The 24,614-nt window shown below is 37.9% G+C and overlaps 2 protein-coding genes across 2 annotated transcripts in view; one reads left to right on the forward strand and one right to left on the reverse strand.

The window, feature by feature from the left end:
* Nucleotides 1–7,102: 7,102 nt before the first annotated feature.
* The window catches only part of pkd1b (polycystic kidney disease 1b), a 36,041-nt gene continuing 18,529 nt past the window's right edge, over nucleotides 7,103–24,614 (reverse strand). Inside the window, exons 21-42 of the mRNA XM_065242385.2 lie at nucleotides 24,281–24,530; nucleotides 23,992–24,187; nucleotides 23,726–23,893; nucleotides 23,503–23,646; nucleotides 23,191–23,401; nucleotides 22,871–22,994; nucleotides 21,264–21,416; nucleotides 21,006–21,070; nucleotides 20,766–20,917; nucleotides 20,578–20,692; nucleotides 20,333–20,499; nucleotides 20,044–20,246; nucleotides 19,778–19,975; nucleotides 19,124–19,278; nucleotides 16,791–16,903; nucleotides 16,420–16,558; nucleotides 15,993–16,112; nucleotides 15,620–15,791; nucleotides 13,917–14,204; nucleotides 11,045–11,179; nucleotides 10,642–10,956; nucleotides 7,103–10,353 (exon numbers count right to left, since the gene is read on the reverse strand). Of these exons, the coding sequence (XP_065098457.1) occupies nucleotides 9,610–10,353; nucleotides 10,642–10,956; nucleotides 11,045–11,179; nucleotides 13,917–14,204; nucleotides 15,620–15,791; nucleotides 15,993–16,112; nucleotides 16,420–16,558; nucleotides 16,791–16,903; nucleotides 19,124–19,278; nucleotides 19,778–19,975; nucleotides 20,044–20,246; nucleotides 20,333–20,499; nucleotides 20,578–20,692; nucleotides 20,766–20,917; nucleotides 21,006–21,070; nucleotides 21,264–21,416; nucleotides 22,871–22,994; nucleotides 23,191–23,401; nucleotides 23,503–23,646; nucleotides 23,726–23,893; nucleotides 23,992–24,187; nucleotides 24,281–24,530 (4,327 nt within the window). The 3' untranslated portion in view covers nucleotides 7,103–9,609. The remainder of the gene's footprint in view (nucleotides 10,354–10,641; nucleotides 10,957–11,044; nucleotides 11,180–13,916; nucleotides 14,205–15,619; nucleotides 15,792–15,992; nucleotides 16,113–16,419; nucleotides 16,559–16,790; nucleotides 16,904–19,123; nucleotides 19,279–19,777; nucleotides 19,976–20,043; nucleotides 20,247–20,332; nucleotides 20,500–20,577; nucleotides 20,693–20,765; nucleotides 20,918–21,005; nucleotides 21,071–21,263; nucleotides 21,417–22,870; nucleotides 22,995–23,190; nucleotides 23,402–23,502; nucleotides 23,647–23,725; nucleotides 23,894–23,991; nucleotides 24,188–24,280; nucleotides 24,531–24,614) is intronic.
* Nucleotides 24,388–24,614, forward strand: part of eme1 (essential meiotic structure-specific endonuclease 1) — a 34,943-nt gene continuing 34,716 nt past the window's right edge. Inside the window, exon 1 of the mRNA XM_065242386.2 lies at nucleotides 24,388–24,508. The gene's annotated coding sequence lies outside the window, so the exon portion shown is untranslated. The remainder of the gene's footprint in view (nucleotides 24,509–24,614) is intronic.

A 24,614-nucleotide genomic window follows, 5' to 3' on the forward strand; every position in this document is an offset into this window, starting at 1 on the left:
ACTGCTTTGGAAAAACATGCCTCCATATACGGTACCACTGTTTATTTAGCAGGTTGCTCTGACACAAACTCTGCCATTGGATGTCTCAATGTTGATGCAAACAATCACAGCTCACCTTTAAATGCACACATAGGTTGCAAGTAACAAGCTCACACTTACTGTAGTGCTATTTCTTATGCTATTCTTTATTAATAATATATGTAAACAAGATAAACTTAATCAGCGTTGTTTTTAAACCATGGTCACAGATAGGGTTTGGAAGGACTGGCACACAAAATTGGAATGTGGTGTATGTATTGCATGACTAATTACACGCAATTCATGAGAATGGGCTAGAAACTGAAAGGTTGTACTGTACTTTGAATGATGCAATAGATAAACAATACATTTTACAGTCACCAGTGGAAACAGCAGAAAGTGAAGTGTCTGGTTCAATTATTCATACAGTTATTGTTCTGTAAGGTCAGGGGTATGAAGCTTTCTGCATGTACTTAAATTGAGTGCACTTCAAGGTACTTTTCTCCTTTGTAATGGAAGTGCAGCATCTCATACCAGAGAAATATGTTTCTCATTCAGTATTTTCCTAACACTGTCTGTACTTTGTCAGTGTGCTTTGATGTTGTCTGTCAAGCACTGATAAAATCTATTTCTCATTTTCATTATCTCTGTAATTACACTGAAAGACCTTAAAAGTCCTTGAAGTTTCCATTTCCTCAGACTTGTTATACAAGATGATCATCAAAAAGTTCTAGTGTGAACCAGCAGTATCGTTTTATTTGTGTGCTTAAATTTTTTCTATAAGTGAAAAGTGATAACAGTCCTTCCAGGTTTAGTCTTGGCTTATCCAAACACATTTTAAAGCATAAAATAATTTGCAAAATTTTAAAAGGTAACACACTAATAATATGTGGCCGATAACTATTCTGAATCGCACAGCCGCTATTATTCACAGCTATTTCATGTAGGTATGTGACAAAAAATTAAATACTAGAAAATTCATATATAATCATAACCATATGATAGATAGTAAAAATAACTTTAAAATGGTTTTTAAATGATTAATTTAAAAGAAATTATAATTAATATAACTTAATATAATTATTAAGAAAGTTATGGAATATTTTAATTCGAAAATTAGGGGTCATTTTTGTACCCAATTAAAACAATAAAACTATGAAAAACTGTGACCTCCTCCGCTTGACCAAACACTTTAAAATATCAGAACATCCTCATTTCTTGGTCTATTTGTATTATTCAAACACCACAGTGTATGTAATTAAAAGCCCAACAAGATTAACAGGTATAAATAAATTCTTTATTATTTCTGATTAACCACTAATTAATGAAACCGAGAGCATCAATCCACGCATATCTTTCCATATGAAATCAAAATCCTCTCAAATATAAGCTATATTTACATATTTATTGTATTAAACAGACATTTCATTTTTTCTTTAATATTTCTTAATTGACTAATAATGCTGGCGAATTTAAATTGTCATATATTATTAATATATTAATTGATGATTATGTTATTTATAATTTATAAATCAATAAATGCATATTTATATGTTTGACAAATCATGCCAATAATATAATCTAGAGATTGTAATCTTTCGTTATGTATGATTACTTTGAAAAATACTGCACGGATTGATGAAAACCGAGAAGTTTTGGATGCCAATATGATTGAATGGCCTATTCTGCTTTTGACAACAATGTCACTTGCGGATTGTAAAAAAACACATGTGAATGTTACAATCAAACCCAAACTTCACCTAATTCAAGTTAAATGTATATTCTATCAAAAGTATTCGGTTTGAAACAAAAAAAACTCGCCTTCATAGTGGATTTTGATGCCAAACACGAGATAAATTTTTGCTTACGGCAGCGATCTTGGAAATTCGAACGTGAGAATCAACGTGAGGAAGTAATTTATGTCACTCACCAGTATATGGGCTTTAGAGGTATTCACAAAGCAAAGAAATGACAGATTTCCTAAGTCACCAACGCGTCTGGCGGTGAATACCTGCTGGGAACACAGCCGTGGGAACAAAGCGCTCGTGCGTATTATGTCATTTTGTCACATACCTATTTCATGTACTACGGCTTTTGATCAGTAAGTCCTTATCTATCTGAAATCATTATTAGTTTGAGTCGTTTATAACATGCATTTGAAAAAGCAACACTCGTCAAACATAATCATTATACATATTCATTTTTATCATAAATCTACCTGAAAAGAACAGCAATATAAATATATCCTTATGCCATTTCCATCCTTAAGCCATTTCCTTAAAGGATAATTCCGGTATTTAACACTTTGAGTCTCATTTCTGGTTTGTTTTGGATGAACTACAGTGATGGACACTGAAATTTTGACAATGGGTCGTGTCTTGACTTTTTGATTTGTTTAGAAGCGTCTCTTGACTGCTTCAGAATGGAAGTCAATGACCATGCACAAACATGTCAATAAAACAACACTTAACGTTCATTTTCAAAACTGTACTACTCACCGAGTGGTTCGTGGTGTTCGTTGATGATTAAAAACATATATATTGGCGCAATGTATGATTTCAATCCGTGTTATTTGCTATAGTGGAACTATTTTTTCAGATACCTCACAACCGCGTATATACTCCCGCTCTATATTTGAGTCTGAAGCGTTAGCACACTCCCGACCACTTGATGGCAACAACCACTTTGCCATACAAGTACGCTCGGTGTCTAGCGTATAGACAGTCACAATCAAGCTCAACTTCAAACCTAAAGCTGGTCACTAAGCCATCAAATATGGGAAACATTTCTTCTGAGAGAAACCAAGTGAAAAAACTACAACCACATGTAAATAGACCCTTTTCTGTTTCCCGGCGGCGAAGTGATATATCAGCGAGCAATGAGTCTTCCAAGAGAAGTCAATGGAATTTTACAAAATGCCAAATAAAACACGACAGAAACTGTATTTCGCTACACAACTTGTTTTTAATCATCAACGAACACCACGAACCACTCGGTGAGTAGCGCAGTTTTGAAAATGAACGTTAAGTGTTGTTTTAATGACATGTTTGTGCATGGTCATTGACTTCCATTCTGAAGCAGTCAAGAGACGCTTCTAAACGAGTCAAAAAGTAAAGACACAACCCATTGTCAAAATTTCAGTGTCCATCACTGTAGTTCATCCAAAACAAACCAGAAATGAGACTCAAAGTGTTAAATACCGGAATTATCCTTTAAGCTGCGTGTGTGTGGTTCTTCGTCTAAAGCGCATATTGAGTTTCTGCACAAGAGCGCCCTCTGGCTTTGGATGTAGCGGCATTTCACCGTAATTCATTGAGAAACATAGCAAGCATCATTGGCCAATATATTGGTGCACCCCTAGTATTGACTAAAAAGCAGACTTCATATGAATGTCCATATATTTCTTTCACACACTGCGCATAAAAACATGCTTTTATAACAGTTTAAGGGTTTTGGGAGACACTTTACACTCTCTGAAAATGAGCTACAAAGCTGTCACTGGGGAGGTATCCTTTCAAAAAGCATTTTAGGACTTTTTAATGGGTGTTGCAGTGACAGCGTTTGTACTTTTTTCTAACAGTGTAGGTTGAAAATTAAAGCCTCGTGGTTTGATTCCCAATGTGGTTGGAAGTTGTCGGGCAGGCTGTGATCTCACAAGGCAGCTTTCTACACAGCCAGTTGCCACCTGACTCTTTATTTAGGCTCCACCTTCTATATCACCTTTTATTCCTCCTGTATGTTCATATGTCCTTCACAATTTCTCCCTTTCTAACAATTTCTTTTATTCGGCTTCAGCAGATATTTTCCACTCGGCAGCAAGCTGGCATCTTACAGGAAAGACAAATATCCCAAATGTCTTTTAAAATGGGTTTTGCTGAAGTTCTCAGTTTTCTCATGTGTCTTGTCTGCTTCAGAGATTGGTGTCTTAAGGTGCGCTTACACTTGCCAGATACCAAAATCTGTAATCAAAAGTCTAATCAAAGACGTTTCTCGTGAAATTCTGTCAAAATTACCCAAGCTGTGCTATCCATTGCTTTCTGTAACAATTGTCTTATATGTATGTCTTTGTTTATCCTGAGCATCTAATACCAAGTTAATACTTAGGCCTACTGTACATGAAACGGATCTCCAATATGTCCTGAGAGCTTTGAAAAAGCAGCTACTTGGAAATCAAATTTATCTTTTGGATCACTGCAAGCTATTTCAAATGTCTCTCTCTCTCTCTCTCTCTCTCTCTCTCTCTCTCTCTCTCTCTCTCCTTTTCTGCTCAACTATAGTGGCTAAACTGCTTTGGAAAAACTTTTAAACATGCCCCCATATACACTGTTTATTTAGCAGGTTGCTCTGACACCAACTCATGACATTGGATGTCCCAATGTTGTGATGCAAACATTCACAGCTCACCATTAAATGCACACATAGGTTACAGGTAACAAGCTCACACATACTGTCATGCATTTTTTTAGGCTCTTCTTTATTAATAATTTATGTAAATAAGATAAACTTAATCAGCTGTTTAGCTTGCACATATGAGTTATACCCAAAGTATAGGGTTAGGTCATATTCTTAAACATTAAAAACCTCTACCACATCTGTAGTAAGGACAGCTGGCGTAGAGTAGCTGCTATGTGCATACTTGACATAGTGCACATTTACACACTGTTTAATGTGCACACGCCATTTGTACATCTCATGCAGATATTATGGTTCAAATAAATCTTATGTGGTTGTAAAACGGAAAAGCACACCATCCGACAACCTCTCCTGGAGAAAATCCCCAAGCCAAGTACTGCTGGCCACAAACCTAAATCCCCCACCTCCCCATCCCGCTTTCACGCTTCCTTGATTGTAAACAAGCAGGAACTGATTGTGACACAATCTCTCTCTCTCTCTAGCCCGTCTCTGTCGCTCACCCCCTCCCACAAACACACATGTGTTTATAACTGCACACGTATAAGCCCATTATGTAAGAGCCTCCCTCTCTTTCTCTTCCCAGTCTCTCTCTCCCTCCCCACATTTCCTCAGCTCCACTTACGCGGGTCAAATGAGGACATGCATTGAGAAGGAGAAAGTGGAGAGGGAAACAGGGCCTCCGTGAAATCTCCTACCCTGGAGAAAATGTTTAGAATGTTAACTGGAAAAGAAAGATACAGTAAAATCCTGAATTGGTTTCTTACAATATACAGTGAAACATTTGATTATAGAGGAAAATATGTGCAGTTTTACAGTTTTTGCAAAACATGAGCCGTCTTGTAATTTATGTTTAGTAAAAGGAATGTTTATAAAAGTTGCTGAAACACCTTAAGTCCCTTTAAAGTCAGAGTTTGTTACCCCATGAAAGTGTGTTATTTACCACCCAACCAAATTTGAATGATTATAAAACGGCAAGTTAATAAAATAACTTAATCAAAATAAAGGAAAAACTGCTCTCATGTGGTGGGGCGTGTCGGCTGTCAGCTCTGAAACAACTCCCACTCACGGAAAAGCTGCTAGGCGTGTTCGACTTAATGCGCCCCGCAAAAACCGAGGGGCAACCTACCAATCTTTCTGATAAAGCCAATACGGAAGTGATTTAAACTGCAATTCATCGACTGGCCACTAGAGGCTGGCTCTATAAGGGAGTCAATCCCCATAGACCCTCATGTTAAAATGCCCATCTTTATAGCAGAAAAAAATAGCTTACAACCTGGTACAAAAAGTGTTTTTGGTCTATATAGCTAATTTTGCCCTTCATGACAATTTTGAGGGGGATGAATTTTTTTGTGACTCATCCGTTTAAAGGTTGCCCCGCAAAAACCGAGGGGCAACCTACCAATCTTTCTGATAAAGCCAATACGGAAGTGATTTAAACTGCAATTCATCGACTGGCCACTAGAGGCTGGCTCTATAAGGGAGTCAATCCCCATAGACCCTCATGTTAAAATGCCCATCTTTATAGCAGAAAAAATAGCTTACAACCTGGTACAAAAAGTGTTTTTGGTCTATATAGCTAATTTTGCCCTTCATGACAATTTTGAGGGGAATGAATTTTTTTGTAACTCATCCGTTTAAAGGTTGTCCCGCAAAAACCGTGGGGCAACCTACCAATCTTTCTGATAAAGCCAATACGGAAGTGATTTAAACTGCAATTCATCGACTGGCCACTAGAGGCTGGCTCTATAAGGGAGTCAATCCCCATAGACCCTCATGTTAAAATGCCCGTCTTTATAGCAGAAAAAAATAGCTTACAACCTGGTACAAAAAGTGTTTTTGGTCTATATAGCTAATTTTGCCCTTCATGACAATTTTGAGGGGGATGAATTTTTTTGTAACTCATCCGTTTACATTTTATTAAGCCTTAAAATTCTGCATAATTAAGGGCGTGGCCACTTGAGTGATGGTTGAACTGCCACTGCTGTCACTAGAATCGAGCTAGGCGGGCTTGGTTTCAGCAACCAGCTTCACCCACGTCCCGCCTCTTTCCCATTTTCGGATTTCTGCAAATGATGCGCGGAGACGCTAGGCCAAGATGGCAACGGCAGGCACCGCATACTATTTACTTCAAAAACAATTTTCAGAAACATATGGGTGACGTCACGGACATTACGTCCATCTTTTACAGTCTATATCTAAAAACCGACAGGTGGATGACGTCAAGATACCGTAAGAGTTATTTGAGAAATCATACACTGTAAAAAAATCAGTAGAAATTACAATGTAATTGCAGCTGGGTTGCCGGTAATTTACCGTAGATTTAAATTTATGTTATTTACTGGCAAGAGTTTGTTCAAAGTTAAATAAATTTGAAATATTAACAAGTCTTTATCTTTACAGAATAAAACTATACAATAACAGTCTCATGCAAAGCATTCTGGGAACCAGAAATCATCATCAACCTTTTTCAGTTTTTTGCTTCAGATTTTGTTTCCCAGAATGTTTTGCTTGATGCTGTTTGTTTAGTTTTACTCTGTACAGACAAAGACTTGTAAATGTTAAATGTTCATTCAACTTTGAACAAAATTTTGCCAGTAAATAACATAAATTTAAATCTACGGTAAATTACCGGTAACCCAGCTGCAATTTCTTTTTACAGTGTACAAAGAAGTCTATTTTTTTAATCGCTCTCGCGATAGTTTGATGTCAACTGCCTGTCAGTTCTTGCAACGCTGCGAATCTCAACTTTCAACTCTCAGTTAATGTCTCTCAACTTTCAATTGCTAGCGATTGTGTTAGGGGCGGAGCCATGCGCGGGTAGCTCAATTGCATCATCGAGCCACCGTTTTAGGCCCACCTAAAAAATCCTGCACTCAGAAATGGTGAAAAACTTTTTAAAGATCTAACTCTGCAATTCAGTACTAGTTTACAGTCTTTGTGGCGTGATTGAGTAATACATTTCTAACGTTTATAATGTGTTTAGAAACAATTTTCGAGATTGACTTTAATGTTTTATGTAACATTTTGATCTCAGAAAAAAAAGCTGTTACTGGGGCAGTATCCTTTCTAAAGGTCCTAATATGTAATATTTAGGTACAGATGTGTATACATTGAACTCTTTAGGTGCAAAGATGTACTTTTAATAGGATACATTATAGTGTACATTAGTTTAGCAAACTCACATGCCTTACCAGGTCAGTAAATGACTTAAACCATAAAATGTTGTCACTTCTTTAGACGTAAAATTTGTTACTACAAGGCAAAATCATTTTTACACAAAAAATGTGAAAAAACAACAACATTCGGAAACCTATAAAACCAGCTTTCCCTCCGCCCGTGGATTGCTGCTAAATGAGAGGACACAGCACACTGAATGATATCTGTACTTCCTGAAGTGCGGTAGGAGTGTTTATGAATGGCTGTATGGGAATTACAGCAATAAAAATCTTAGGAACAATGGGTGTGTTGCATGACAGACGGGAAGCATGGGGTCTTGGGACTGAATCAAGCCTTTGGGGATGCAGAGGCTGTTTACACGAGGAAGGGCAGCCTATGTTAGGTTACATCATATGCCTGATTGCTCTGGGTTATGCCTCTTATATAATAACGCAAAGAGAATAAAGATAATGTGTACTGACAGTGTTCTCTTCCAATGTGTGAATGCTCATGCCTAAATCTGCTTATGTGTATGCAACTGGGTCTTGAGGGACACATTTAATGTGGCTTATAAAACAGAGAGTTTATGTCCTAGAAGGTGAATTGACAGTAGCTGTGTTTTTTTTTTTTTACAATACAGCACGGTTAAGACCTATAACACTATCATAACAAATTGTTGTTGTATAGTTTGTTTTCATGTCTGTATTCTATAGTAAGATTAACATGATGATAATGAAAAAGCTATATTTTATTAACATTTGAATTGTTTTATTATTATTAAAAATGTTATTAAAAGCTCAATGGAACTTAATTATGAGCCATATTATGACCTTAATAACTCAAGGGTTTGCTTCAATGAATTCATAATACATCATAGTGCAGCCTCTAACTGCTTTATTCACATCACACCTAAAAGAAAATACCGTGATCATTCTTAAAAGGTGCTTTTACATTCAGACTGTATTTTATGGATTAAAAAAATGTAACGCAGTAAAGGTAGGCAGCAAAATGGTCAACCTTTGTGTCCATCACTTTCTCTTAAAGTGAACGTGAGGACATACAGTAAGATCATCTGAGGCAGCGTGAGACTACTGTAGAGGAGTTTGGAGTCACTGAATATTTGTTTGATGTTAGGTCCACCTAGTGGTTGGATTACGGATGTGTAGTCAGCATGAAATAGGCTGGAATCTTAATATGTGTTTTCTACATAATATCATCCTACATAATGTAAAGACCATTCTGTGAAAATATTGATAAATCCTTATACTGATTCAGGTCATGTCAAAGATTGAAATGAATGTGAAGTCAAATTTTGATGCCTCAATCTCATTGTTAAATTTTGAAAATGGCTTACGGTGAATTTAATATCTTTAATTTGTATCTGTGTTCCTTGGGAATCAAACCCACCCCAGAAAGCAGACGACTCTGGGCCAGATCTGCACCGGAGCAGATCCGGCCCAGAGTCATCTCTTTTCTGGAAACCTTTGTGTTGCTTAGTCAATGCTTTAATAATTAAGCTACATCAAAACACAGATACTGTTTTATTGATACTTTTATTATCCAGGTACGACGATATTATGGAAAAATGCATCTTTATGGAAACGGATTTTATGTATTTTGAAATTTTGTAAATTAAAGACATATATTCTGATGCTCAAGCCACGGTGTGAATGGCTGTGTCACTTTATTTACAAAAATAAAAACATTTCCCACATGCAAGATAAGTGTCATATAGAAACTGAATAAGCAAAAATGTAAAAAAAAAAATACAGATGCAGGTAAACGAACGCTTTAAAACAAGCAGTGCAAATACCCTTGTCAAGAGGTAGAAACTGACGCTCATAAATGTACAAAATCAGTGTTTCACTTCCAAAAATATTTAAAACTTCATAGAATTAAAGATAGTATCTATATTTATTACATAATAGGTGTCCTTGTGTATGTTTTGATATGCACACTCCAATAAAAAGTTTCTTTATAACCACTCTTATTTTAAATGACCCTAAGAAGCCATTTAGATATTTATTCAATGTGCCAAGCCTGTTTTTTTATTGGCATGCCGGCGTGCACCTGCTCCCTCTCTCCCTCCTCGCTTCGGGGTCTTATTGGCAACGTCACACCCCTCTGAGACCCAGGTAACCTTTGTGCCGTGTCAGCAGAATGACACGTCACAGAATTCCACGCTCTGCGTCCCGGAACACCCATGTTTCCAGAGTTGGCACTGTTCTTCCTTCCATACAATGCAGAAAGCATTTGATTACTGAACTGAGAGCCTGGCGCCAAAACTGATGACTCTGAGTGGGTACAACGTCTGTGTGGAAAGATTTTAGGGATGCCTTGCAGAGAAGGTAGACTGGGACTACTTTCCAAAAGAGAGGTAGATGAGGTTTGAGCAGGTAGTGGTAGCTTTAAAGCACATCCATGGTGACCTGGAATGGAGGTCATCCGCTGAGGAAATGTTCTTTTCTGGGAAATTCTTTTTTGGACCTCATGAAATTGAAGTTCAAATTTATATACTTCCTCAGTTAGCTGGTTGACGCGGTCAAAACTAGTCAGAAGGCTATTTACGCAAGGCACCAGGCGGTCCACGTAAAGGTTAAAGTCAAAACTGTCTGAATTTACAGTGGAATCAGAAGCCAAGGAGGCAGATGAGGACTGGCGGGGTCCAGTGGGACTGGGCGCCGTGGATAAGTTGGAGGCTTGAGAGCCCTGCGATGATCTGGAGGGTGGAGGAACCATTCCCTCAAATTTAACTCTGTGCCTGAACTGAAGAGAAAATAAAATACACCGTCAGAAAAAAAATGCTTAATAAAAGGTTTTGTGTAGTTTTGTCAGGATTCATTCATATGCTGTAGAGTATCCCATCAAACCTGCTTAAGCACCGTTTTGGGTCTGTACTCTGTACAATATATTTTAGGTTGGGAATCACTGTTCTGAATACATGTAAATGTCAATGGGCCTGCACAGTCTTGCTTATGGCCTTTTAAGTTGATGGATTATTTAAACCACAAGTTGTAAAAAATAATCTGTAATAGTCAGACATGGTATTTGTACCTCTTTGGTCTTGCTGAGCCCCATCCATAGCTTTAGACGTTTGATGAGAAACTGTACCATCTCGTAGTCCTGCGGCTCCATGGATGGTCTGTAAATGTCTGCCTGTACTATTCGGTACGTTCGAATCAATATAGCAGCACACAGGCGCCCGACTACCCAGAATGCAATGCCAACGGCACACAGGCAGTATAGCGGGCCCACAACTGGATGATGCTTATAAAGTCGATGAAGGCCATTACGGCCCCTTAACAAACATAACAGTGAGTGACTCGCCTGACCCAATGTCCTAAAGCCTTTCACTGAACTAGAAAAAAGCTGAAAGAGAGAGATAGAGATATATAGGCTGTAGTTTTGAAATATATACATTATGAATATAATGAAAAGTATGAAAACGTGTTTGCACCATAATGCCTGTGTGTGCAAAGAGAAGAAACAGGAGCAGCAGCAGGAATACCACAGTGCAAATCTGAGGGAAAACCTGCCGAATAACCTGTCCCAACACCAGCCATCTCCTAACAAACCGCAGGATCCCCACCATCTATAAAAAAGCATCTCTTAATATCGGCACTATACATTCAATGACACCAATAACTGAACTACATTAAAACCTTTAACCTTGAGAGAAAAAATTACTTAAAAAGACAATAAATAATGCGTAAATAATGACAGAATTTTAATTTATATTTAACTAAATAGTTGGGATGCACCGATAGGATTTTTTGGGCCGATACCGATTTAAACAGACAACTTCTGGCCGATACCGATGCCGATACTGATATTAAACACTTGTAAACAATACTATACAGTTGGTTTATTAGCTAGTTATTTCTGCATCAAATTATTTTTACTGAACATGGGTTGGATCTAATTAACATTCAACTGACCAACATAATAAGAGAGGCACAAATTAAGCTAAAACAAATATAAAAAGACAGCATGACAACCTTCAAAGGTGTTTTGCTATTCAGCATTTATGTTATTAACAACATTAACTCATTTTTTACATATAATGGATTTCTTTATGCAGTTAATTAATAAACAATCGGTATCGGCCTTTCTCGTGCTATTGCCGATATGCCGATGGTTTCAAATTCATCAAAAATCGGCCGATAAATATCGGCGGCCAATACATCGGTGCATCACTACTAAATAGGCAATAAACTTAATACAACACATTTTGTCCATTACGTGCAAGACAATTTTGTCCAATTTTCTTTTTCTGCAAATAAATACCATAAGAAACATAAGAAATTGGGGAAAATGTTATCAGTAGTTTATAGAATGGAACTGAAATGATCATTTTACAGTACGTAAACATACAGCCATGGACATTTTTTATACCCTTTGAGTTTTTCTAGATTTACAATTTATATGTGTTTAAGTTAAATTAAAAATTTTGTTTCATTTCTGCCAAATTCTTTTAAAAATTATGTTTTTATTTTTTAATCATGCTTCAATTTTTTACATTTGCTATTGGGTGACTTTTTGTTACTCTCGGGGTTTGCTTTTGTTGAAATTCAACAGACACTGGACTGAAATGGTCACAATACATCTAGAAATGATCATTAAAGTCAAAACTTGAGTGGTCTCTTATCTTTGAGTGGCTGTAAAACGAGTGTTTTGAGTGGTCCCTTAAAGGGACACTCTACTTTTTTTAAATATAGGCTTATTTTCCAGCTCGCCTAGAGTTTAATAACTGAGTTTTACCCTTTTTAGCTGATCTCCAAATCTGACGGTACCACTTTTAGCATAGCTAAGAATAATTCATTGAGTCTGATTAGACCATAAGCATTGTGCCCAAAAATAACCAGTTTCAATATTTTTTCTATTTATAACTTTACTCTTCTGTAGTGCAGCAGGCACAATTATATTAAGCAGCGCCCGAAAATAGTCCCTTTGGTAACTTTCAATAGCTGGGGACTATTTTCGCGCACTGTGTAATATCATTGTGCCTGCTGCACCCATGGTATGGCAGCAAAGTCCTTGATTATTACGCCAGAATAAGAGTATAGTTCCTAGCCATATCAGCCTAGAAAACCGCAACTTTTAATTTTACGTCAGTCTTACTGCATGATGTAACTACAGAAGAGTCAAGTTTTAAATAGGAAAAATATTGAAACTCTTTGGTCATTTTTGAGCGCGATGCTAATGGTCTAATCAGGTCAGTGTAATTGGAAGACCGCGAGAGTCATATTCTGCCTGCGTTTATTACACAAGATGGATTCAGATACAGTTTCATGAGTTTAATTCAATCCAGATTTTTACATTTACAATCGAGTTTTGTGATTTGATCATATTTGCCTGTTCAGCACAAAGTTTGCATGTTTTATCGCCTCAACTGTCTGTCACTGCGAGATTTATTCATCTGCTTCATGTGATTTGGACTCTTTCACCGCCAGCATTTTTAAAAAAAGTTGCCAGCCAGCGCCAGCGTTTTTCATGATTTTCACAAAAGTTTAATATGTCTTCCAGAAAATGTTCTTCTTCAAATATATAAACATACAATATACCAAATGAAAGAACAGACCCTCTGCTTTCAAACAAAAAAAACGTTTTCATCCTTCCATCAGTAGTTCTTTTGTAATCAGCTTTTGAATATGGGTAGGTTTCTGCAAAAACACCACATTTTGAGCAAAAAGCAGAGATAATTCCATTTTTGTGACGGACTTTTCATAGAGTTCCCATTCAGAGCAATCTTTAAAACAGACACGGATATGCAGCAGCTTGCCATAGGGCAATACTTCCGGGTTTAAAAAGTTGCGGAAGTTGTGGATAATAGCGGTATTGCGGAAAGACGGAAAAACTCGTCATTGGCGGGGAAGCGTTTTCTCTTGATTGATGAGATATCTCGTCAATGGCGGGGAAAGAGTTAAACATGTAAAATGATGCACGGTCTCTGTTCATCTGTCTCTTCTACTGCGAAGCAGTATGATATTCATCACCTGATAAATGGATATTTACAGTCCTGCCTACTACAGTAAAAGTTGCTATGCTAAATGTGGTACCGCCAGACCCGGAGATCAGCTAAATGGATTCCAAAATGGTAAAACTCAATTGTTTACCCCTAGGGGAGCTTATTTTCAAAAAAAGCGGAGTGTCCCTTTATTTTTTTACCAGAGCCGTATTTTCCATTATATTTCATATTACTAGTATAATCTCTCACTCTGTCCTTTCCTTTCAGCTCAGCTAACAACTTTTCCATTTTATCTAAAACTTTTATACTATTCTGATATTCAAATTTACTTCCAAAATCATCATAGTTTTATAACAAATACCTTTAGAACCAAAAGGGTTAACAAAACGGCTGAGGTCTGACTGGATATTTTGGCCAGTGAGGCAGCACTCTGGAAGTCTGTAAAGGAGTCAGGCTGTGAGCGGTGTCTGGAGAGACCGACTTCAGCCGCAGTGAGGAAATACAGACGAAGTACAGCTGCAGCAAGTGTCAGAAGAGCTAACAAAAGCTGAAACCAGCTCCAGGTTTGCCACAGGTAATGTTTTGGCTTCTTTATCATGGCCCATATTTCAGCACCCAGAAAGCACAGGGCAAACACCAGAAGCAGAACCTAGTGAAAAGAAAGAGCTTTAAACACAGCTGAATGTATAAAAGACAACCACACCAAACATCTAAAGGCCAATTCACACTGATCCAACAATGACTAACCCCAACATTCTAAATTCTCATTTACTTTTCCAACAACTGCAAAAGGGTTTCACACTGACCCAACTGAAGTGTCTGTTTGCTTTTATTGGATCAGTGTGAATTGGCCTTTAGACTGCATTTACACCAGGTTTTCCCATGGTATTTCCATTTGTCTTAGGTGATCTGATCTAAAAGGTGTAAATGAGTTGATGAAACTGGTGTAAATGATAAAACATACAATCTAAAAATGTTATGTTGAATTCAAACCATTGGACAAACCCGAGAGAAAATGTACGTATTTGACCCAACCAGCATTTTGGGCTAAAACAACCCAGCATAGCTTATTTCAGCCTGAACTCAAAGGAATTTGTACGCATTGTGCAACTTTGCTAATTCATATGAATTCCTACAAAGTAAAATAAATTAGAAATACGTACGGTTGTTATAAAAAATAGACAATAATAAAACCCTGCACCTAACAGTGATGAAAGCAAAACGAACAAAAATGTACAAATGTGGTCGTACGAATTAACAGGAATAGCCATCTTATAAAATACGTACCAATCGCCATAAGATTGTGTTGTTTATTTTAAACCCAACAGTTGGGTTTGTCCCATTCTGAGCCAACCACGTAAGCTGAAAACAACCCAATATTTGGTATTGTGTATAGAAGCTTTTATTGGACACACCCACTTTGTCACGGTTATGAATCTGGCCCGAAGTTAACTTCAGGTCTCTGTTTGTTTAATGATATATTGCCTTAAACTGACCTTTGGAAAAAATACCTTGCCACCTATGCTCGCCGTCTCCACTCGGGTTTAGGAAACCGAACGTTTTTATTTTAAGACAAAGAGAGGTTTGGCAGCCAATCTGTAAATATAACATTGTATACAGTACGGTCATTTTACACAGTAACGTTTGCTCAGTGTTATAGTTGATACGGATTAGCTATGACTTAAACTAAGTAATCTACTTGTTATTTATTTAGCTTGTTATTAGAAATAATCGGTATTAATAATTGGTATTAATTTTTTGTTTGCAGAAGTCTACCTTAAGTTAAGTTTGGGCCACAAAAGCTGTTTGTTTATGTTGTTGTTGCCGAAACCGCCTATAACGGTGCATATTGTAGCATTTGGCTTTGAACAAGTTCAAATTAAGCTTATTCTGCAGATTTCGAGCCTCTGGCAGATGAAATAACAAGAAAGCTACAACTTTATTTTACTTTAGCACACAAAATCAAAGTTACAATAGATAGAGCTGGTCATATTTAGCAGCAATACCATTATTTTTAACATTTCACTGTGCATGTATGACTACTGTTGATCTTATTGCCAGTACCGTCAATGTGATGTGTAAATCTGGAACAGAAGACTGAGAGACGTGAAAAGGCTGAATGGAAATCAAGGGAAAGATTCTGCCTGTCTGCGTCTGATCCAGAAGAATTGAGATCGGTGCCAAGATACTCGTCTCTTTATGATACTGAGTGAACTCAATCAGCACCGTCTGCGTCCTGTTACAGATAAACAAACCATTATTATTCCAAGTCATTTTAAAACCAATATTGTACCAGCTACAGTCATTTTTGTGGTATTGAGCAAGAGCACAGATTCAATACCTGTCAGTGTGAACTGATGCCAGAGTAACAGCTTGTTCTTGTGATATGTTCTTCAATAGTGACATATTGCGTGTAATGGTATGACATCATACTCACCCAGTTGTCATCCAGTTTGCTGTCTGTAGTTCTGACAGGATCCGACGTGCAGATTCACTGCTGTTTCCAAGCAATACTTCCTCTCTCTGATCGAATGTACATGACACGTCCTTGACTGGCCTTGACAGATAAGATTTACTATACGGTCAGTATAGTGTAAGGAAATTTTATGGTTCATTTCTACAGAGTTTTCAAGACGATAACACTTGAATTTTCAAATAGGTTATTGATTTTTTTTAATGATATAAGATAAACTAGACAATAATGGACAAGAGACAGCTAGAATGATTAAAAACAGAACTAAGTACGAATGAAGAAAGCTTGAAACCTACAAATGTAATGTTTTCAAGCACGTCCATATAACAGATCAATACATTTTCTTTTTATTTCATCGACAGGGCCCTGTTTCTCTCCTGTTATCTCTCACCGAGTTAACAGAGCTGGAGTGTTCATGCCGGCTTCTGAAGATCTCTGGTGTCCAGGGTTGGCATGTGATGAAACGTAAGAAGCCAGCATCAAAGGATGTCGACCAGACTGGAACAGATCTCTGATGTTTTGACTGCAAACTTTGAGAAAAAGATTTAGCTTTTCCAAAAACTTGTTTTTCTTTACAAAAAAAATCAAAGATGTAAAGACAATTCGAAATGATTTAAAATTGACCTAAATTCGTTAACAAACATTACTATGGTACATTACTTGGTCCAAAATATGCTGACACCCTTTTAAATGAAGCAAAACCAATATCAATACATTTGGCTATATTGTGTTTGTTGAAACTACTGTATTATAAATCCTTACAGTTTTGAGAATGAATTTTCTGAAGACGTGGCAGGCCGATCAAAGAAAGAGTAGGGTTCTCATACAAATGTGATAATAATTTTTTGTCTATCCATTGCTGTGCGTTCATCCATCTATAAAACAAAAAAGTCATTAAAAAATGTATTGTCACATTTCATGGTACAAAACTGAACCCAATTTTCTGTCGCTGGGGTGGTACTCTAGGTTAAGTTTTGTACCTTTACAGGTATACTATAATGGTGTTCCTTTTGGGGTACATTACTGTTCCTTATTGTGTACCTTTAAATGTACAGATAACTGTTTTGTACACATACAATTTAACTGACAAAAGGTACACAATAGGTCCTACATTTCAATGTGTGGTATAGGGGAGAGTTGTCACACTGTGTAACATTTACTGAGCACCATACAGTATAATGGTATAAATCTCATACCAAATGAAAGAAGGAAGTCTTGGGCACATATGTTGTATTCGTTACACTTTCATTTTTTATCTCATTACGGAGTTGTAGACAGTTGAACAGAGAATATTCACTTCTGACAACATGCCCCATCGGCAGGTAAGTTGTCACTCTAAATTATCTAAAAAGAAGAAAACTACTTAATTGTAGGGCTGTGACGATTAATCAAGTTTCCCATTAAAAACACCTGTCTGAAATTGTTTTGGTTAGTAGGAAGTCGTTTATAACGTGCATTTAAAAATGCAACACTCATTAAACAAAATCATTCAAAATATTCTTTATTATCATGAAAATACCTGAAACAATTTGAAGAAAAGCATTACAAATATTCTTATAGACATTTCCTGGAATAGTGTCTGTTTCTCAATTCCAAGAACGCAAAGAACGGACTTGCGTTTTCTGGGTATTTTCATGCGTCCTCTGTACTTGCGTTCTTGAGAATTGTAATTGAACTTCGACGGTTAATGATGACGTAGAGCGAGAACACAAGGACGCAAGATCGTTGAAGAACGCATATTGAGAAACATGTTTGTAATGGTACTTCTTCTGTGGCACAAATGGAGTTTCTGCACGAAAGCGCCCTCTGGCTTTTGGATGTGCTGGGATTTCCCCTGTAATTCATTCAAATTCATTCATTGAGAAAACGTGCATTTGCACGATTAATCGTCACACTCCTACTTAATTGTGATTTTAATTGATTTCATTTGAGTAAATTCAAACCAGAACTAGAATTAAATCTAGGGCTTTTCACACTGCGCTTTACCCTGGGTTAATTGTCATTCTAAACCCTGCTTTTAACCCTTGGTTAAGGATCGTTTCACACTTGTAATTTAAAAGCGGGGGTTATCCCTGAAATTAACCAGGGTTATGAAACCCTGCTAGCTCTGCTTTTGTGGAGTTAACCCCGCATTGCGGTGCCTAAGCACGCAGTGTGAAACGAAGCAGGGTTATAATGTTATGCCACATTAAACACAGCCGAAGCAGCTAATCAAGATGTTCAGGGTTGCCTGATAATTACAGACCGGTGTAGGAGCAGGGTTTCAGACACCTGACCCAGGGTTTAGGAATGCACAGTGTGAAACGTCAGATTATGAATACCCAGGGTTATCTCTTAACCCCTGGTTAAGTACGAACAGTGTGAAACGTGAAACAGATAGCCCAGGATTCTGTTAACCCGGAGGTTTAGAATAACCCAGTGTTAACTATTTCCAGTGTGAAAGCATGTGACGACTTGCCCCAAAGTCATTAAGACAACTTGCCCCAAACTGACATGTGTGCTAATGTTGGCTAAATCTCAGGGTTAGCTCAACATAGCACGCCAGGTCAAGTATCAAAAGACGTTATTGTCTCCTCTATTTTGTGCAAAATAATAGTTTTTAACATTCATACCTAACAAAGTTGTATTGCATTAAATATATAGTGTTTACTTTTTAAGACAAAAATTAGAAAATTGTGTTAACATCAGACTAGAGCGATCTTGACCACATGTGAACACGAAGTTGACTTTAGAAGTTTTCGTCACACAATGTGGCTATTTGATTTTTGAGATAGAGCCTCTGATGTTGGAGTTATGAACACCCATGTGACAACTTACCCCGCTCTCCCCTACCCATATAAAGGTACAAAAATGAACCTTTAAGGGGGCAACACAGTGACAAAAAAGGTAGTTTTATACCATTTTTGTACATGTACCTTTTGTTTACTGTATCTAACCCATGAAACTTTCTATTACATTAGTCATCTGCTACCTAACAGCTATATCAACATTACGCAGATGTAATAGACATAGCTTTGTAATATTAATCAGATATTAGCAGCATGTGGATTAATGGTGAAATTGAATGTTACATTTAAACAGCTGGACTGATTTACCCTGATAATGCAGTGAGGCCGGGTTGCTCTGATGAAGCTGAGATCAGCGTGTGTTTAATAGATGAGTGAAGCTGTCTGCTGCTCTTCTCCTGCACATTTTCCTGGTAGTTCACCATCAGAACCACTAACAGGAACAGCATGTAGACTAAGCAATTCTGATCATCGAGATAAAACATAAGAGCAGGCCATTAAAATAAGAAGTGGACAGGTGAGATTTAAAATCCTGCTGTTAGAAGTACCTGAGAATTAAATCAAAACTGAATGGATTCTGAGCTAATGTCTGAAATGTACTTTTTTATTAAGAGGTGATATTTGCTACCACAAATTGATTTTCAGGGCCATTTTCGGCCTTTACCATATAAAAAGTTAATTTTGCATGTTTCTTCTGACCATAAAAAAGCAGCATTAATGTCAAGCTGACTTTTAATTAAAGAAACTGTAGTAGTGATTGAAATAAATTCAAATCTCAAGGGTACCTTATGTTGGACGTAAGACTTGAACCAGCGACCTTCGGGTTAAAAATCCTGATCACTAGGCTAAGACTGCCTTGATATTGTATGGATTTGTACAATGTGAATTCTGCCCCCAAATTTTGCACACATCTGTATCATTATCCTGAGCCCTAGTTAATTTCTGACTCCGATCTGCGCTCACCCTTATTAGGCCTCTAAGCGTCCTCAGTTTCCGTGCTTCCTCTTTAGCCTGCAGCAGGCCGTATCCACAGAGTGGGTGCACTTTATCGCCCATATCTTCTTCATTCCTTCTTACTTCAGTCTCTTGAGCCAAACGTTCCTCCACCTCTGGGTCCACTGCTCTCACAACGGCAGCCATATACAGTGCCTGAACACATATCTGCAGACAAAATATGATCTGTTTAATTTGTTTCCACAGAACAGGGCTATAATGGACTGATAACTCACTGCGAATGGTTCCAGCAGCAGGGAGGAAGTGAAGAAGGCAGACAAGGTCGATACCAGCCACATGAGAACCACAGAGCTGGAAAATCTGCTGCCATAAAGACCCACCAGAGCCAAGCACGTTCCCAGCAATACAGCCACCAGCAGGTAAACCACACGAAGAACCCAGGATGGAAGAGTAAAGCCAGGCACACCACGAACAACACCTGAACAGCCCATAAAGAGGTTCATTGGTCTAAAAGGAAAATATTTTATGATTCACTCCAATTATTTTGTGTAGGTGTGTGCTCACCGATGCGTGTGTTGGATGTGGTGCTTGTGGAGTCAGGCGGGAGGCTTGGAAGGAAGGTACTGGCCACACTAAGCATTGAAAGAGTGGAGTAGGATTTTTGAAGGCCAGGCTCGTATGAAGGACCATCCAGGCTCAGATCAGACCAATCACTACACAAGCTGTCCTGGCTGTATGGGAAAAAATAAATGTGTGACCATGTATACAGGTAAACTGTACAGTATGTGAGATAGCAGGAGAGGACTCACTCATCAGACAGGGTGGTCTCATTGGGTGTAAAATGGCCGCTGTCAGATGCAGCTTGCTCTGAGGAGAGAGTGTTCGTGGCATCCATGTCTGCAGATACAGACCTAAGATCTTCCTCTAAATAAAAAAAAACTTTATTAGAACAGTAGCCACTGGCAACCAAACAGTGATCAAAGTTGTTTTTTCCAACCTGGAGACTTGGTTGGTTCTAATGTGTTGTGGTCGGAGGTCGGGGTAGACAAACGTAGTTGTAGAAGGGCTTTTTTCCTCTTTAGGAAGTGAGTACCTCCTACCAGCTCAGGCAGGCCAAAGATACTATCACATGATGGCCAGAGATCTGATCTGTGAAGTATCAATACATAAATTATTAAAAGACGGTATAAATATGTTTAAAAACAAGTGTTTAAACAGCATGTAGACATCTTGGTACCGATCATTTTCAGGATCTGAAGCGTTCCAAAACTCTGAATCAAGATTCTTGCTCTGCATAGAGTTCTTAGAGGAAAACACAAGCAAAATGGTTCTTAATGCACTTTTATCTATCATAGCACTACCAGCTAAAGAAGATGAACTGGATTACATATTTTGTTCCACGTAAGAATATCATATCAAATTAGGGAGAGCTAATGAAAAGTTATTTTTAGGTAAACTTCTCCTTTAAAGATGGGATGGGATTGACTTTGCTCACTGTGAAAGGAGACGGTCCATCATACATGGAGGAGTCCGGGCAATTAGGCAGAGACAGAAAGGAGGAACAGGAGAGATCTGGGCGATTGAAGAACACATCCATCTCCACAGTGTGAGACACGGGAGATGGAGGCAGAGACAACTCCAATGTCATCTGAAATAAAATCCATTCATTCGTTTTTAATATCTCATGTAGCAACCTTGAGCATCAATGACTGTTAGAGCTATTTGGGATTGTTCTACAGCGTTGTCTTAAACCGTCAATTCAGTTATTTTATCTTGTAATATACAGTTTAACCCTTTCAGACCTGTTTTTTCCCAGTGTGACTTATTTTGATTGGTTGATCAGGGACAAGCATGCATTTTTATTGGTTTGAACCACAAAACATGTGATGTCCATTCTAGTGGATGCAGGGTCTGAAGGGGAAATGTACATATTTGCTAAAATGCTGGGTTGTTTCAACCCATGGTTGGGTCAAATATGGACAAACCCAACTGTTGGGTTTAAATGAACATATGCTGGGTTGTTTTAACCCATGGTTGGATTTTGAATCAAATATAGACATTTTCTAGGTTAATTTCAACTGTTGGGTTTGTTCCTATTTTACCCAACCATGGATTGGAACAAACAAACATTTTAGGGCACTTTCCCGGACAGGGTTTAGATTAATCCAGCACTAGGCCTTAGTTATGTTAGGACATTTAAGTAGTTTTTAAAAACATACTTTACAAAAAACACCTTGAGACAAAACAATGGCACAGATATATGTTAGGATGTGTCAGTGCAAGGTGTTTTAAATTAACTAATTTCCCGCCAGCCACTTTTTGAAAAGTTGCCCGCCAACCAACAAAAGTTTCACAAAATGCCTTCCAGGAAAATTTTCTTCTAAAAATATATAAACATACAAATATATCAAATGAAAGAACAGACCAACTGCTTTTAAACAAAGAATAAACAAACAAACAAACAAAACGGGAAAAAAAGTTTCATCCTATCTATATTTTTTTCTGTGCTATAGACCCTTTTACTGCTTGTTTCTGAGGTGCCAACACGTTAGAACCACTGGGAAACAACACCACTTCTGTTGCCAAAATGCGCACGCAGGCTGTTTGATCACGTGGGCTGTAAAAGGGTCTATAAACTCTTAAATATGGTATTTTTCTTTAAAAAAAATTTTTTTAGCAAAAAGCTGAAATAATTGCATTTTTGTGAAGAATTTTGTTAGAGATCAGATTCAGAACGATTATCAAAACATACATAGAGTTTAAAATTAGTAAATAACGTTTTGGCTTTAGTTTTTTCATAAATTGGGTAAATGCGCCTATCTTATCTAGTGGATAATCGCGATATTGCAGATTAACATAAAACAATATTCAGAAACTTGTTTCATGCAAATGTTTTCTCTTAATTGGTGGGGAAAGAGTAAAGGCAGCTCAAACGTGCATTTTAGTCTGGGACTTGGATAAGCCCTGTCCGGAAAACCACTGCTTTGTGCTGTGGTAAATGGTATTATTTCTGTATTGCAATACTTAATAAACAAAACTGATAAGAAAAACAGCTAAATCAAATTTATGATTCCTCTAAATGAAAAGATAAATTGTATGCACCTTGCTCTTGGTTTTTTGAAACAGAAACCTGAGAATGGTTTGGAGAGGGAACATCAAAGCCGCCATGGTCATTCCAACCAAAATGGTCTCTGCGCTCATCAACATCTGTGTGGAAACTGGACCACTGCAGTAAAAAATTCAAAGCAAAAAAGAAATTCCAGAGGTAAAGGAATACTATTCTCACTTACCATTAGTCAATAAGAAAGACTTTTTGTAGAAAAAATTGGTGTAACACAAAATAAGGTGTAATCAGCTGTCTCAGAGTATGTGTAAAATAAGTTCAGTATGTTTCCATGACCTTAGAAGTTCAATTCAATTACCTGTTACCTTTTGTGCCCACTGCTCCATACCACACTGCTCCAGCTCCCAGGTACAGATGTAATAAGAGGGAGCAGCAGGTGACCCTCTGTGCTCGGCTGAAGGTGCTGTGGGGTGGTCGTTCCCATAATGAGATCCACAAATGGTGCTCTCGAAACCCGAACAGCAACTGGGCTTGTAAGACTCTTTTAAACTGCTGGAGCTCCTGAGGACCTGCATGAAACACAAGAGTGTGAAATGAGAAAGTGAAAGGGGGTACACAATGCATGAATGCAATCTTCAAAATGTAGGTGTCTGAAAAGCATACTACTTACAAGAGGCTAAAACAACTTTCTCCACCCTTCCAGAGTTCTTTTCATTCTCCACAGACAGCCAGTCTTCCACCAGGAAGAAGAACATGTTATCTGTCTGTATATCCCAGACAATCACATGTTGCAAGTACCAGGATGGGTCTAGACCTGTAAAACGGCATACCATATATTATTTCTATCTATCATTTCAAGGATCACTTCAAAAGGAAGCTGTTTACAACCTCACCTGTGTTGTCATGCCAGATGCGTATTTTCCAAATTTCTCCAAGACAGGCATCCGTTTCTATTTGGAAGTCGTCCAGACCGTTTCTCTGGAAAGCTCCTTCTCTTTGGAGATGACGTGAACCACTTTTATTCAGACCATACAGGCTAATGCCAACATGTGCAGTGGTACCTGGGGAAGTCAGTGTTTCGTAACTTGGTAAGTTTTTGTTTATTCTGATTTAATGATGGGTTTAGAGAACTGGATTATACATTTATATTTCTACTAACCAGACCCTCTATTCCAGCCAGTTTTTACCAGAATCCGATATTGATAGCGGCCTTTCTGACCACACAGCGGGACACAACACAAACGCAGACTTTCCAGGTGATCCAGTTTGTGGGCGATAAGACCAACCAGCAGATGAATCAGTAGCAAGACTCCGCAAACTATTCCCACCACTATGTTTCTCACTGGCTCATCTGACTGGTAACACCAAAAATGTAATGTTTAGGCAAAATTATTTTTTTGCAATAATTGCACAGAAATTACAAGTTTCAACTTAAATGAAATACATACAGGGGGCAGCAGAAGAAGTGTCCCGGGTTGAACGAAGAGGCTGGCTCCAAACATGGTGAGGTGTTGGGTGAGGCAGTGGGCCGTGTCAAGGGTGCTACCGCTCAGAGCCCTCAAACCCTTGCCGCTCCAGCGCCTCTCATCAGCATTGAAGAACCGGCACAAAGTGCTGAACAAGAGTGTCGAGACGGAAACGTCCGTGCCGATGCTACTCGACAGGTTTACAAACAGGTCTTTAGCAGAACCGTTCAAGCTGTTTAATATATAAACAAAAATAAATTAATTAATTCATGTAAATGTAATATTCATAGTCCTGACTAGATAGTCAGAGTCACAT

The sequence above is a fragment of the Paramisgurnus dabryanus genome, chromosome 1, assembly GCF_030506205.2.
Source record: "Paramisgurnus dabryanus chromosome 1, PD_genome_1.1, whole genome shotgun sequence".
Taxonomy (NCBI): Eukaryota; Metazoa; Chordata; class Actinopteri; order Cypriniformes; family Cobitidae; genus Paramisgurnus; species Paramisgurnus dabryanus.